At 39.5% G+C, this 15,747-nt stretch overlaps 2 protein-coding genes across 32 annotated transcripts in view; one reads left to right on the top strand and one right to left on the bottom strand.

The window, feature by feature from the left end:
- ZMYND8 (zinc finger MYND-type containing 8) overlaps positions 1-5,088 on the top strand; it is a 65,488-nt gene extending 60,400 nt beyond the window's left edge. For 16 of the 20 annotated variants that reach the window (XM_021417136.1, XM_021417134.1, XM_021417146.1 and 13 more), the window contains one exon: positions 305-5,088. In XM_021417136.1, coding sequence (XP_021272811.1) covers positions 305-502 — 198 coding nt within the window. In that variant the 3' untranslated portion in view covers positions 503-5,088. The remainder of the gene's footprint in view (positions 1-304) is intronic. The other 4 variants (XR_002444350.1, XM_021417133.1, XR_002444351.1 and 1 more) reach the window with 4 other exon arrangements.
- The window catches only part of EYA2 (EYA transcriptional coactivator and phosphatase 2), a 93,660-nt gene continuing 84,683 nt past the window's right edge, over positions 6,771-15,747 (bottom strand). For 9 of the 12 annotated variants that reach the window (XM_021417163.1, XM_021417162.1, XM_021417160.1 and 6 more), the window contains 4 exons: positions 15,318-15,432; positions 14,570-14,691; positions 13,676-13,776; positions 6,771-7,715 (listed from right to left, as the gene is read on the bottom strand). In XM_021417163.1, the coding sequence (XP_021272838.1) occupies positions 7,548-7,715; positions 13,676-13,776; positions 14,570-14,691; positions 15,318-15,432 (506 nt within the window). In that variant the 3' untranslated portion in view covers positions 6,771-7,547. Of the gene's footprint in view, positions 7,716-9,349; positions 9,918-13,675; positions 13,777-14,569; positions 14,692-15,317; positions 15,433-15,747 lie in introns of those variants that run through there. The other 3 variants (XM_021417164.1, XM_021417165.1, XM_021417166.1) reach the window with 2 other exon arrangements.

Below are 15,747 nucleotides of genomic sequence, written 5' to 3'. Positions count from 1 at the left end.
GAGAATAGGGGATCAGAGAAAATCAGTTACCCAAAACTTTGGCCAGGGAATATTCCAGTTATACTAATCTGGAATTGCTTTCACATAGGTATTCTACCTGAAACATCATGCTGTATACATTGATCATGTTCATAATTTGAATTTTGTTTTATTAACAAAGAAGTAACCTGTGAATTCATTAAGACACAAATTTTTAGCACAAACAAAACATCCAACATAAATTTCATATAATAATAATAATGGCTAGGTGGAATTTATGTAAAAGCTGAGACTTTTACTGAGGTTGCCTGTGCTGTCTCTGCAGATAGCAACAGGTGTGACAAGCAACCAGCCTATAAAACTGGTCCAGGTACCGCAGACCACCACCTATATTCCAACTACTCAACCCACAATTGTAAGTACAATATCATCATTTAAAGTCTGCAGTAGTACTGTTCCTGGCATTAAAATTGCACAGTATTTCTGGGGGGTTGTCTCCATTTGCTGTTCTATCAAGATATGAATTCACTGGTGTAGTTTCAGCTTGCAGTGCAAAATGTCCTATTTTGCTGTGCAACATTCCACCCTTCCATTTCATCACTGATTATTACAAGGATTCAGGAGCTCTCGTTAAGAACAGCTATGGCACTGAGGATAGTCAGACTTCCATTTTACATTATTGTGTTAGTTATTTGTCTGTTCCATGTATATACTTGAACACATCAATGTAAATATATAGAATTCATTTAAAGTATCTTTTAAATATCTTTTTGTCTATGGTATCCTAAAGAGATTTAATGAATTCTGAGCTATGCTTGATATTCCCGTGACATCTCAGTAACTACAAAAGAAAAATATGCATTCATCAATAGTGTATCTCCCACGCAGTCTTGCACATTAGCGCTGTGAAACTGAGAGATAGCATTGAATTCAGACCTGTTTTTTTCCATTGAAAACTCAACCAAGGACCTTGAATCCCCTTTTGTCAGTCACTGGAGATGGGATGGCAGTGAGCTTGTTTTTTATATTTTGTGTACCGTAACGTCACGTTCTTTCAACTGGTCATGTTCTGCAGTGTTCACTTCAGAGTCAGCATGGCACCTGAGCTGACTTCTTACCAAAAAGAAAAATGCTGATACTGCACTGGTAACTGAACTGCATGCCTTGTCTGAAGCAGTGGGCTCAGCTGACAAGCCCATGTTTAGGTAACTTCAGTTAATTTTCTGACTGAAGCTGGATAATAGAAATTCAATTTTAATATTGTGACTGTGAGGCCTAATTAGCTAAGTTACTCTGTCTTTCTTTTGCTTTGTGTACACACACGGATATGCATGCACCCACATTAGCTGCAATGTACACACACCTGTGTGTATGAATAGTGCACCTCCACACATATGTACAGTGTTTCATAGTTATCACACTCAACAGAAAAAAATATATTGCTCATAGTGTATATCATGACTTGTCACATTCCTAAGCATTTTTACTCTACTCATTTGTCTCGACTGAGCACAGTGCACCTTTGCAGGATTGGCCCTAAGTTATTTGAACTGAATTGCCATAACAAGGTTTTGTGTGTTTGAAATCAAATAGCGAGCATCAAAGAAGTTAGGCTCTCTTGTGAATAGTTGAGAGGTTCTAAGATCCTACGGTGGTTTCATGTAATATTCAGCAAAATGGCAGTATCCTTCATCAGTTTTCTGTAATACAAAATACGTTGAGTTATGTGAAGCGTAAGTGGAACGTCTGAAGGTTTCAACCTTTATTTGTGCATGTTTAAAACTTTGTACACATTTGCATTAGTCTTGCACAGCTACAGACACCTCTGTATTCTAATGATTGCACGTGCAATTTAAATAATTTTAAACCTTAATGCATGTTTGATATGTATGCAAAATGTACATATGTGAAAAGCTGGCAGAGGTGGAAAATTTACCTCTCAGGGAATGATCCTAACACATTTAAGGAGTCTTGCACATTCCATATCCCGATCACTCTAATAACTGAAACTTATTTTTTTCATTTGCGTAAGCGTGTGTATATGTGAGAGACAGCTGTGGCAACGTTAACTTTCCCACCTGTAGTGCTAACAGTGACGTACATAATGGCTTCTTTAGAGTTCAGTTTGCACTTTGTTTCCAACTAGGCATTTCCTCCCTCTGAACAACTTTCAGTGTATCTTCTGGGTGCCATTTCCACTGAACCCTCTTAACGCATCTAAAATCATTATCAAATGACAATAACCCTAAATTTATGCAGAACATTAATTTCACGTTTGGTTTTTATTCTTTCTCCAGTTAAAATGTACAAATTTCAATTCATTATCTTTGCATTCCAGGGAATGGAATGAGTAGGCTTCTGGAAGGCATAGATTTTGTCACAAAGGAGCTGATCAACACTAGGCTGTAATGCATCTCAGTAGGGACGTTCACAGTCTTTGCTGAACGCCATCAAGACACTAACGTGGTTTCTTAAAATGATGGGGGGAAACATTGGGCTTCAGTGAAGTTGTGTGCTCTTCTTCCATGTTCGCTTTGGAAGCTGACACTAACCTTAAGGGGAAGTCCTGGGCATCCCTTTCAGATCTCTCAAATTCTCACTCCTTGTTTCTTCCACAAAACGTTGTGAACTGAAATGGATGCGTTTGTTTGACCACCAGTTGTCCATCACTGGAGTTGTATCAAAGCCTACTTGCAGTTTGTGTGGCATAAGCGTTTCTAAACTTTCTCACGTTTTTGTAGGAAGGTTAAGATGCAGACTTAAGATTCAATAAATCCTTTTCCAGATCTTCTAGAGTGATGTGACATTGACCAGATTGTTTAACATTCTTGTGCCTTTGTCTCTGCATCTGTAGAATCCATTTCTACCCATAGAGATGTCCTGAAACTTCATTTGTTAAGATTTATAGATCATAATCTGTATGATGGAAGTGAAAAGTTTATTCTATATTAGTATTTTTACAGGGAGTGTAAGACAATTCCCAGTAATGCTGATGTTTTTGTTACCAATTTGTGCAAAAGTTTAAGTACTTTTTGTTTAAATGGATGTTCTTTGTTCTCTTCTGTGTAGACTGAATGCATGGGGGAGCTCCTTTGTTGGGGGGTGGGGGGAAGATTTAAGGGATATACTTATAAACAAGGGTATTTTTGTACTCGAGTTTGATTTGTCAGAACTTTTTCAGATGACAAAGGATTTTCTTAGCCCTTTTTCCTCTTCCTGTGAATTTATTTGGGGAAAATACATAACTGGATGTAGTAGCTTTGAAAACCTAATTCTCCAAGCATAGGTAGAGTGTGTACATTACCTATAGGAACAACTGGTCCCAGTAATTATAAAGTAGTAATAATACAGAAAAAAAACCCTCTTGGCTATAGGAAAGTAATATACTACTTTCTGCCTTGGAGTGAGGTAATATTGCGGTAATAAAGGTATTAATTCTTGCACAAAATTGGAGCTTGTTCTGGATTTTCCCTGGACAATAAATCTCTGTTTCTGTGGTCATGTTTATATGACCTCTAACATAACAATATGTTTCTCTTGGTTTTAATCCACAGACCATTCCTGTAGTGGTAAGTCCTTCTGCTGGGACAGTGGCAATGAGAACTGGAGTTCAGTATGTTCAGACCACAATGCCAGTCCAAGTACGAAGAGTCTAACTGCTTACAAGAAGTCCATACAATTGTTGGAATATATAAATCTAATAGAAATGTGAAAAATAAACACAGTTCTTGGATTAACCTCAAAGGTTCAGACTTAAGCTTTGTATAAATGTACAAAGCATTAACTACACTACATTAATGTAAAGCATTAGCGCTGGCTTAGAAAAGCTGAGGACAGGTAAGATCCGTGTTAAATCTATGCCTCTTTTGTAAATAATGTACAATTTGTGGATGTCATTAGAGTACCATCTCCTTTTTATATTTGTATTGACTTTAACTTATAAAGAGCGTTTGAAGTTGGAAAAGAAAGGTTTAAAACAGCCTTATCACAAGCTAACACTGAAAACTGGTCTCGGAAAATGGCAGTTACACATCAAATAATATCACCTGAAGAATCTGAACAACTTGATTTGCATTTGGATGAGAACAATTTCTGCACTTTGAAACTCTTGTAGAATTTCAACCAAATGATGAAGGGTACCTTTTTTTCTGTTAATTGCATTAGGCCAATTACGACATTTCCAATCTGTGGACCTGAAATACAGAAAGATTTACATTGTTTTTTACAGTGACTAGACTGTTAAAATTGTTTACAAGAAACAAGTCAAAATTCTATTCAGCTTGATATCTGAAAAGTTGGAAAGTGTAACACCAGCTTGTTGGTAGCACGATTTCTTATCATAGATATCACAGATGAGAGGGTTTTTTTTCTTGTTCTTCACAGTTCAATTTTCTTCCTTTTATTCTTTATTTTTTTTTTTATTTTAATCCTCTAAAAAGGACTTTGAGAAGCTTTTCCAATGGAACAAGAGCTAGGGTGTGGAGAAAAACATGGATCAGGAAACATGGGCAAAGGACTTCTGATGCTGGGCCAGAGCATGTATTATTTATATGATGGAATTTATGTTTTTATGTAAGCATGAAACAGTACAGTATGAGAGAAAGTAACCCATGAAAATGCTGTCTGTTACACTTATACTGTAGTACCATTTTGTATGTTGTGTAAAACGAAAGCATTGAACAAAGCAAAGGTGATGTATGTATATGAGAAAATTAATTGTATGATATCATTCCAGTACATTCTGTTGTACATTTCAGTCATGTTGATTTTTCCCATTGTTTATAAAAGAATGCGGTTTGTACAGTCTCCAGCTAGTGCCCATATTAGAGGGGGAAAAAGTATTAGAAGAAAAAGGTGAGAACAGAATATTCGTGAATTGCAGTTGTGTCAAAAATAGCCTAGCTGGCCTTATTTGTGAAGCATAATTGCTTTTAGCATATGGAAGTATTTTTTCACATTTTCTTTGTATAAAATTTGTATTAAACTTAAATATCTTTTTTGAAAATTGTGTTTCTTTGTGACTAAGACAGGTGACACATGGTATGCTTTGGGTTTCTCCAGTGTTTCAAGAAACTTCACGGCTTTTTATTAAACGGTTTTAGAAAAGTGTTTTGTGTTCCTGGATTTCCAGTTCCATTCAGTCTGGAGTTTTATACATCTGATTCTTATTAGCAGCAGAGGTCCGATGCTTGTTGTGTAACACTGACTTGCCCTTGCATTGGGGCTGGATGGAAAGGACAGATATGCGCAGTCTTGTTTGGTGTATTTGTGAGCTGAGACAGAGTCATCCATGGTGAGCACTGCTGTGGTCCCCTAGGAGGGCAGGAATTGGGGCAAGACTGCTATGTGTGTCTTAGTGATCTGCCAGAAGAAATAGAAGGAACTAATGAAATAGCTCATTATAAAATCTTACTGTGACTGATTACAGTTCCTACAACTGTATTTACATGCATATATAAAACAGACAAAGTTAATGTTCTCAGTGCTACTGTTTAAAGAGAAGCACAACTATTGGAGGCTTGAAATGATGTTTTGAAATGTAGCTGGAATGCTGGATTAATAACCTTGTGACTTCTATCACTGAAATGCATTCCTGTGTTTGGAGGAAAAAGAAGAGAGATGAGCAATTCAAAAAGAGTGATAGGAAACTGCAGTGCTTTCTGAAGCCTCTATTTCAGTGATTTTTTTTTTCTTTTTAAATTCTAATGGGCATTCTTTTTTCCTTCTTGTGGAATAATGGGTGACCAGATCCCAGCGAAGACTTGTTATCAAGCCGAGATCAAGGTATCTCAGATATTTTGCTGACTGCGTTTTCCCCCATTTTAGCTGGTTATGGTGTGAAGTTGTTTTTACTAAGATTTTATTTCAATTAAAAGTGAAGGAAGAACACATCCCTGGCTTGGACATACAGGAGGAGAAGACAGTGATGTGATACAAGTGTAAAAGATAGGCTCCTACTTTACCTAATGTAAGTTCAATTACCATGACCATCTCACTTGTACATGGAGTAAATTCTATCCTGTGGAGTGCATCTCTTTTACCTGGGAGCCAAGTTCAGGAACGATCAGAGGGCTGGGTGTGGAATGCTTATTTTGTTCTCACTGTGGACTTTCTGATTTTCTTATCAGTTGCAGAGCTGTGCTCAGTCTCAGACTGAAGACACCCTAGCCTGGAAGGGCTGCCCTTGGATTGTGGTGACTACAGGGGATGATGCTAATGCTTAGGTCTTCAGTTGCTGGGGGCAGAGGGCAGTGTGACTAATGAGAAGCCTCTTGGGTCATGTGTTATCTTGGGAGAATTTCACTCATCAGCTGCAGGCAGTGGATAAGCCTCAGGTTTTTCTGTCTTCTGCTATAACCTACTAAGAGGCATGTGGGTGCGTTACCACTGGTTTCTCTGGTTTGGGGGACAAAATTATATTTTCTTGGAGCTTGAGCTTAGAAACCTCTATACTATGATATTCCATTCTCACTTGGGCCTTCACTGAGATAGGAGGAGGGGAGATTGATGCTGGTGTTCTGTATCTGGGCCAGTCAACTCCAAACCTTTACCGAGCGGTGGCAATATTTCCCTAGCTTTAATGCAGCCTCAGGAATCCTACGCTGTTCAGAAAGTACGCACTAATACAGCGTTCAGGATGCTCTGAGGTTTTAGTTCCCCAAATGGCTTGGTCTGGATGGAGTTTACCACAGCAGTCCTTCCAGAGCCACAGGCTGTCATGCTCCTCAGCACTGGTATGTCAGTTCAGGTGTGCTCAGTCTAGGTTAATGCGTGTCCCACTGAATGTGCTATTTTTTTTGTCTTTCACACCAAAGTTCCTCTGGATGATTACTCTTGCTTTGTGTAAATGATAGAAGATCGTTTTTAAAAGCCATTGTACAGCTGCACCTTCACTGAAGGCATTTTAGAAACAATGAGATTTCTACTTTCCTTCCTTTTCTAAAAATTATTTTTATACTACTCTTGTGCTTGCTCCGTGTCCAGTGTGTCAGCTCCACTGTACTTGCTTGATCCATCCAATCGTATCTCCTACAGGAAAATGGTGAAATGCTACGAATTGTTGTTTAGCTCACACCCATCAGGTAAGATGCAGTGACTCCAGGGTTCCGAGATGGACTGCACTAAACCAAGGGTTTGTTACTCAGCTGTGTAGAGGAGGCTTGTGGTGAAGCCCAGCTGCCCTCTTGTGGTTAAACGTGAGAACTTGCAAGGAAAATTCAGTACAGGAAACTTGTGAAATAATTACAATGTAGTCTTCCATCTGCGACAATGAAGTATATTTTTTGCAATAATTTTCTTGGCAGTTTTGTAGTTATGTGAAAAATTCCATGCTGTTTTTGCAGATCTGGTTAATGATGTGATTGAGCAAGGAATCTTATGGTGTGACATTGTGTGCAAACACATTGAAACACAGGTGAAAATGCTAAGCAAGGTGTGTGTTCTCAGGCCTTATGTATTTCTGTGAGTAAAAAGCTGTTACATATATGTTCACATGGAGGTAAAAAAGCTGAGCAAAGCCTGTGTGTGTGTGTGTGCGTGCTTTCCCTGTATGTTCATGTGTAAAGCTGTTACAGATACCTTCCTGCCATCAGATTCTCTGGAACAGTGAACCTTGATAGTCTTGCTCTAGTGAGAGACGAACACCTGCTACTGTAACTGGAAGGGAGTTGGCGTGCCAGGTCTGCCAAACAGGTGCTCCTAATGCTGGTGCGCACCACCCTGATCAGCTGTGTTACCTGTGGGTAAGTAAAAATCATTAGCTGGGAAAATATGGATAAGTCAGTTACAGTAACGGTAAGAGGAGCACCAGCAGGCACTAAGAGAGCAAAACCCTGCCAAGAAGTCTGGAGGCAGAAACAAGCATTTGTCTTGAGAATCTCTAAATACATTCAGAAAGCAAAATCTTCTGTGAAGCCTCAGGAGGGAAAAAATGAGTACTCTTGACTCAAATAAGGCAAATGTTAGATTTGGAATATCAAGCAATAGCAATTAGCTGATTGGCAGGGTGTTAAAAGCTGATGTCTTGCTTTCTTAGGGGTCTGCCATTCCTGGCATTTGTTCAGAGGTTTTATTGGTAGGTGTGCTTGTCTTGCCAGCGTCTGTCAATTCTCCATTGAGTTTGATTCCTTTGACTTGTGATCAAACATCCTACCTGGGACATTCATACAGATGGGAAAGCTCAAGGGAGAAATTCTACTGGATTCTCTTCTTGGCAGGCACTGAGACAAGCAACAGCTTTGCTAAGAGAAATCACACTTTGTTTTGTGTTGTACTCAGCCCAGAGAGCAGCTTTTTGCGAATGCCTGCACAGCATACACTTAGAGGATGTTTTTGTTTGAGCCTGTTGTTGACAAGTGTGGCTAATGTATTTTAAAGCTGCTGCACAGCTGCTAATTTTTGAGGCAAATCCTGAGATTCTCTCTTTTAGTCCTGTGGAAAATCCCCTCCCAGATCTAGCAATGAATCCGTTTCTTGAGGTAAACGTTCCTGGACATTAGGAGTCTTGACTCAGGCGTGTGTACCACTCATGTAACACTCTTAACTTGTACGATGCTTGTATGTTTGATCTCGACTGACACGACAGATAAGGGGATTGTATTACTTTTGCATCTCTCCCTCTAACACCTTGCTCCAGTGAGGCTGTGATCCTTCTGAGGTTCTTTGGTGCAAGCAAGAAAGAGTAGTTTTGAAAGTGAATCAGAGACCTAACCAAACCCAAGGAACTGAAATATTTTGACAGCAAGAATTAACTGTCCAGTTCAGCAAAAATCCTAAAGCTGAAGCTTACTTGTAGATATATTTATTTACATAAAAATAAATATGCACACCTGCAGTATTTGTTTACCCTGTATCTTCCTTTGCAAGACAAGTCGGTTCTGAATGTCTGTGTTCTCTCCCAGAGGACGCAGCCACCGTCTGCATTCTTTGCCCCAGCAACAAACAGAACAGGGTAGGCTGTGTTCAGAGCATTTCTAGTCCAACTCCGCCTTGAGACAGGGAGTATGTGTTCTACATATACCACTAGATCCAAGAGTGGCTGGAGAGAAGAGAAGGCAGGTAATCTAGTCCCCCAAAACGTAAACTTTTTTTTTTATTTAATGCCTTTCACTCATCACAGGGTACTTTTTTCCCACCCAAACCGAGATGGCAGCATAAGGCACCATGTAGACACATGCACAATCCACAGACCATCCATGTAAGATTTAAAAACACAGCTATAGTTCTTACCAACAGTCCCATGTGTCCTTACTGTAAATGTACACAATATGATTTTCTCCAGATACTGTCCTGGAAGAACGAACTCTTAATTTAGAATGGCAGGACTTACCCCACCCACCCACCCCAAAAAGCCAGATTAAAAACACAGGTACAGAGCTTAATACCAGAGTAATGAGATTAGTTCATAAATTAAAAAAATACAAACAAAAAATCAACAGTTTCACTCTTATTGGCAGAAGGTCCGACGTGCTATGATGTCTTATGCACAGAGTATGCTCACAGTCTTTAATATATCCTCTTCCCCTTTCAAAAGCAAGAAAACTGACAAGTAGACCCAAGACTTCTGGGGGTTTTCATTGATGGCCAAAGGGCAGTTACGGCTCTATGCATCCAGCTTAAGCATGTAACTGCAGGATCCCCAGAGCTATCCGAAGGCTTTTCCTCTGTTCAAAGGAAGGACGTGATAGAACGTTCTTTGGCTGCAAGTTCTTAGAGGCTTCCACTGAAAGGGTTCTCCTTCAAAAAAAGAAAAACTGCAGTTGCTGTGGGATTTTTTTAATAAGAAAATGCTGAGGAATAGGTGGAACCGATGTAACAGTTTGAGTGAAGCCCTCACAGAGCTAAGATGTTGGGGTCTGCTACAAATATTCAAGTTCCAAGGCGTGCCGAAGAGCTTCCAGGTCAGCATGACAAGAGATTCTCCAGAATGGCATGTTGTGCTAGAGTGAAACCAAAAAAGGGTTGTTTTGTTTGTTTTCTGTTTTGTTTAATACTGTGATGAAAATAAATTTCTTAGTTTGAGTTTGCACCCTCAGGAAGGAGAGCTTTGTACTTGGGCCACCAGGCTGTCCTGGTGTTACAGGCAAGGAGACATCAGCTTAGAGAGAAGGGAAGGTAGGAGGAAGTTTCTGTTTGCTGACACATTTCTACTATGCGGAAAGGAAAGAGATCTGCCACAATCTGGGAGATGATGCAGATGTGAGCAGACTTTTTGAACATACTAGCCATTAAACTTTACCCTCCTTTTTCTTCAGGAAATAATTAAGAATGTTTCTAGAATTTCAGTACTCCTAGAACCTATTTTCTTGCCACTTAGTGAGGTTTGCCTGCAGTATCAAGGTATACAAGAATCTTTGTCTCTCCAGGAAGCATCAAAATCCTGTTCAGAGTTCAAAGTTGGCCTGTTTGCCACTAGTGACAGCTGTTGCCAGTGCTTTGCAGTCAAATGAAGTAAAAAGTTATTAAAACTTACAGAAATGCAAGCAAAAATGTAATACCGTAGTGTCAAAATGCTTTCTAACCATTAACTTTCTTTCCAAATTAACTGGAACAATAGGTCATGCTGCTTTTCCTAGAAAGGTAGGAACTGCTCAGATCAATTGTACCTTTAGTGCATCAGGAAAAGATGCAGCAGGCTTATATGACAATCTGTCCCCAAGAGAGTCTCTCAGTTTCCATTTTTAAAGACTATCCTTGCTGCTTCTGCCTCCTATTTTTACAGTTCATATTAATGGTGATGAATATAATGCCATTTATACAAATTTCCAAGGTCTACCCATTCAGTGCCACTTGATACCCTAGCATCTGGACAAAATCTGGAAACTACCTGTGACCCACTGTATCTTCATTATAATGTCTTGATTCATCTGATGAAAACTGAGTATGCTCTAGAAACACAAAACCTGAACCTCAAATAGGATGGGGTACCAGCTTTTTGTAAGCACTGTGAAACAAGTGAGGACCTAAGATGGAAACTGTAAGCTGGTAAGCTTGGTCTCAGTGCTACTCTGAAACTATAGTTCTAACAACAATGTGGTGTAATCATTACCAATAGCTACAATCCCTGAGAACCTCAAAACAATTAGAACTTGCTTTTAACCATTAAATTCATTTTTTCTAGGTCAGCCTATGGTTTGAGCTAATTTGTTTCTTATCCAAAAGTTTGGGCATTTTTTCTTCACATCAAAAACACACAGCTCATACTTGCCCTTGGTTTTTATATCAACATTGTGATTTTCTTAGCTTCCTCCCAAAATACTGTTATCTGTACAGTCAGTAATAACTATGCAGTAGGAAAGGTACACAAAGCCTTAACTGACAAAGCTTGTTCTCTTCTCAGTGTGGGAATAGTTTGTTTATCATTGTAAACATGCTACCTCTGATTAGAAAACTTTGATAAAGCTTTAGAAAACATATCCTTCCTAGATGGATGATTTGATGATGGGAGAAGATCCTTTTCCAGGTGTACCTACCTATGTAAAAAAAAAAAAAAAAAAAAAAAAAAAAAAAAAAAAAAAAAAAAAACTCCAGTGTTTCCAGATGTTTATTTTACAGAATGTCTGTTGACACTCCCCTAATGTTTAAATACAACTCAAGTTTCCCTCTGGTATGTTGCCTATGAGTAAACCAACATTTCCTTCAAGCTTTTCATCAGTGTGTGTAGACACAGCGAGCAAACATAGACATCTGAAGTGATTGGAATCTACTGATCTGCAATTTCACTTCAAGGGGAAGAATTATTTCCTTATCCTTTCCCTTCCTATAGTTGTTACTAAACCTCGTCCAATAAATTATCTATTTTTCTTTCTTTAAAGAGAAGAAAACTTGGGCCTCTCAGCCACTCCTGTTGTTCAGTATTTACAGATTTATAACTCATCAGACAGGTGAGGAAAAATGACCCACTAAAGAGATATTATCAGTGCTGTCGGCAGAACAGTGAAAGACTCTGCACGCCCTTCCTCTGCCTCCCCCTCCCTTTTTTTTTTTTTTTTTATTTTTTGGACAAAGCTCAGGTGTGTAGAAGCCTTGGCTAATGATTGTCATCAATCACAGGAGGTGACAGCCCAGCAAAGAATGTGCTCTGCAAATGGGAGAGCTGCTTAGACCAGGAGACACAAGTAAGAGGGTCCTTGAAATCCTGCCTATACCAGACTGTTGAACCTTCCCCCATCTTCATACTGCCAGGGAGCCCAGCAGCCTTTGATGCAGTCATGTTCACTGACCCGCTACCTTTAAAGTGTGGCACTGGGCTGTCAAAAGCAGCAGGCTATTATCGCTTCATTCCCAGTCATGTGTTTTGGACTCATTTCTGAGGATTCCTTAACCCTTCATGAACTAGAGAATTCTCTTCAGACTTGGTTGGTTTTCAAAGGGGGTGGGATTTGTTCTTTTTATTGGTAAATTGCCCAGAATATGAGCTCATGCAGTCAATTCCTGCATCTCAATTCAAGTGCAGTGCTCTTGAAGATCAATCACGTTTATCCGGTCACAACAGGAGCAAAAGACAAGATGCACTGAGACACCTTGCAGTCGATTCTTGCCATTAACAAACTGTGTTCCTCTCTCTGTAAAGCCAAATAGGGATTCCAGGAAGACTTCAGTCCAGAGGTTAGGAAATTAAAACCGTGGCACTTCAATTCTCATGCTGAACTACACAGTTAATGCACATGACTACTTTCTTTCAGGTCTTCAGCTGTTCTCTCCATGTCTGTCTTTCTCCTGCTTTTGTGTTTCTCCGATACAGTCATCCTGTATGAGTGGCAGAAGATGCTCCCTGCTGTATTTCTAAGTCTCTTTTTATCCTTCCAAATCACTGAGAACATGAACTCTAGTCTTATTAAATTTTGCTTTCGCTTCTTCTAAGCTCTGGGATCCCAGCTACTCTTCTATTACAGTCTATTCAAAACAAAGAAGCTTCAACTGGTCCCCAAAACTCTGGTTCCTGTTTCACAATGAGTGAACTGTGGACACTAATTACTGAGGGACTCAATTGGATGCACAGATTAGTCCATTTGATTTTTTTTTCTACGGTTATCTAGTCAGCGGGCCACATCCATTCAGTAAGCATGACATATATTACTGAACTGTGGGCTTGTTATTCCTGACCATACTGCTTTCAGAGTTTCTGTTCTACTTTGAAATCAGTAAACCTTCCCAATTTCATTTTCCTTGTGAAATTAATCACATTGGTTCACAAATCATAAAGGTAGTAGCTCAGTACTAGTCCCTTCGGTGTTTACTGTAACGATATTATGTCCTATGACTTCACTGAGTCATAAATATAAATATAGGTATGCATATATGCTTGTTCTATTAAAGCATTCAAAAATAATTCTGAGAATTTGGAATTTACAAAAAAAAAACTCAAACCATCTATAGATCAAAAATTAACCCTTCAGTATGTGGTCTGAAACAAGCAAGGAGTTTTCCTTTTCATGTGTTTTAAAGTGACCTTTATTATCCACGAATGGTTCCTGGAACCTTTGACAGAGCAACTATCTGAAAAATTTCACTAACTGCCACGATGATGGAATTTACAGTATGAAATTGCTCATGAGGTTAAGTGTTTTGCATATTAAGAACTGAGACCAATTCTAAACTGTTTCAAATGGAAGAAGCTTCATTAAATGCTTAAGCCAAGAAACAGCCACTGAAATGTAAGTTTGGAAGAATCCAGGATGGTATCCACAGACTGTACCTTTTTTGCTCCCTGCTCCTCTTCAACACCATCTCCTATTACAATGTACACGGCTTTCCTTCCAAACCTTTGCATTATTCTTTCAAAACAGCTCTCCTTTCCTGAGCAACAGAAGAGAAGACATATATTGTATCTGGATGCATATACCAAGTGGGACTGATATTCACATATTGGAACTGATGTTGTAAACTAACTAAACTTGCTACATTCCCCATTTTTTATTTTTATTTTTTTTAAATTAGAACTCAACTGGATCTTCATCTGAGATGGATTCTCTCATGAGAGCTACGAGCCCTTTATCAGTTGAAGAATTCCAGGTGTTGCCAGTTTTCCATAAGCTTTGTGACTTCACACTGCTGAGACTGGCAGCTGGTAGAGTGATGTAACACTCATCGTATTGAGTTGCCCTATTCTATTTGTTCTGGTTGCAGTAGTGAACGTGAAAATACAAACCTCAAAAATTCAAACAAAATCACACCAGAATCGACAGAAAACAAAATCCCCAAGCCAACCCTGTTAATATTTATTCCTCTCGTGGCTTTTCTAAAACTCCCTCAGCACACTTGACTCTGCAAGTAACAGGATCCAAACGTTTCTGTAAGAGGTCCAACCAGACCGTCCCCCTCCTAGCTGGGTGCAGCTGAATACCCACAGTGCTCCTCCAGAAGGTTGGTATTTTTCAGGTGTACTTTCTCATAGAGACACTTGTTTATTTTTGTAGTCTGTAGTAGCTTAAGTGTGGGTTGTCAGGATGTAAATCACAGATGTGATGCAAACTTGAAGCTTAAGCTAAATGTCATATGTCATTTGTTGCAGTTAGGTTGGGTGGATATGCCTCAATTGAGGATAAAAGTTCAATCTATCTTTGGTGAAGCCTAAATTCTTTGTTCTTACCTGTTTTTGTTGCACTGTAAATGTTTTCAATTGGGAAGACAGTGCCTAGTCCATAGAGAAGCACTTTTGCCAGAGCTGGTATCAGCTGAGTTGTGGTGACCAACACATTTACACAGTTAGGCCTAGGAAACAAAAGTCAGTAGAGGTGGCAATCTGTTTTTCTCTCCTACCTTAAACTGAACAATGGCAGGAACACGCATTTCTTGCAACTGGAAGTTCCCAAACCACTGGGGGACTATGCATCTAGAGGCTGGTAACCTGAGTACTGGTAATGTTTCTTTACTAACTTAGTAGAATGAAGAATTACCACCATAATCCAGCAGTAGTGATGCAGCCTTACTGCATGCATACCAGGAACTATTTTGCAGGAACCTAAACACCGTGTAGGCAATGTCCATGCTTTGACTTGAGTGAATGTCTTCAGGGATTGAAGGGCCCTTTTTTCCTTTCCTACTCTCTTGCAAATCTGTGCATGTGAAAAGTATACTGTAGGTGAGGTAGGCAAGTAAAGGTAAGAAAAAAGCATGGTTGCTTTTTTTTTTTTTTTTCTTTTTTCTCAGTTCATCATCTCAAGCAACCCCCAACCCTTGATAGTACAAGTCTGACAAACATATGCAGATAGGCCTCCCACAGGTTTGGCCAGCAAAGACTTATAAATGCGTCTCGATTAGTTTAGAGGAAGGGGAAAAAGGGAAAGCAAACGAGATTCTGGATCCAGCCTGTAGGCAGTTCTGTAAGCTGTTCTTACCGAGAGTGTATCAAATTCAGCGCCTTCAGAGCATGTGTGAGCCAGAGATCAGTCAGCGCTTCGAGTTCTCCTCTTAACTGCAGCCAGGTTTCCCTCTTAGGAGCTCCTATTAAACCTGTAAGCAGGGAAAGCATCCTTACAGAAGCATGGAAAGGGAGCTGCGTGCTTTTGTATGTAAGTATGCCGAAGGCCCTCTGGTTGTGTTCTGAATCCTACCCCTCCCAGCGCCCTTCTCTTGTCACTGGTGCAGGCTGCTTTCCTTTGCCTCAACGTATATAAGCCCTGACTGCAACACACTCCTATGCAACTGGAGCTCAGCTTCCTTCCTCTCCAAAGGAATGGTATCAGTCACCTGCAGTCTGCAGGCCCATGTTGAAACATCTTTTTGGAGTTAGCACAAAGCTCGTATGGGAAATGAGCAAGAAGATAA

Source organism: Numida meleagris, chromosome 19 (genome assembly GCF_002078875.1).
Source record: "Numida meleagris isolate 19003 breed g44 Domestic line chromosome 19, NumMel1.0, whole genome shotgun sequence".
NCBI classification, from domain to species: Eukaryota; Metazoa; Chordata; class Aves; order Galliformes; family Numididae; genus Numida; species Numida meleagris.
Note: the sequence above shows the minus strand (reverse complement) of the source record. Positions and strands in the feature narration are given on the sequence as shown.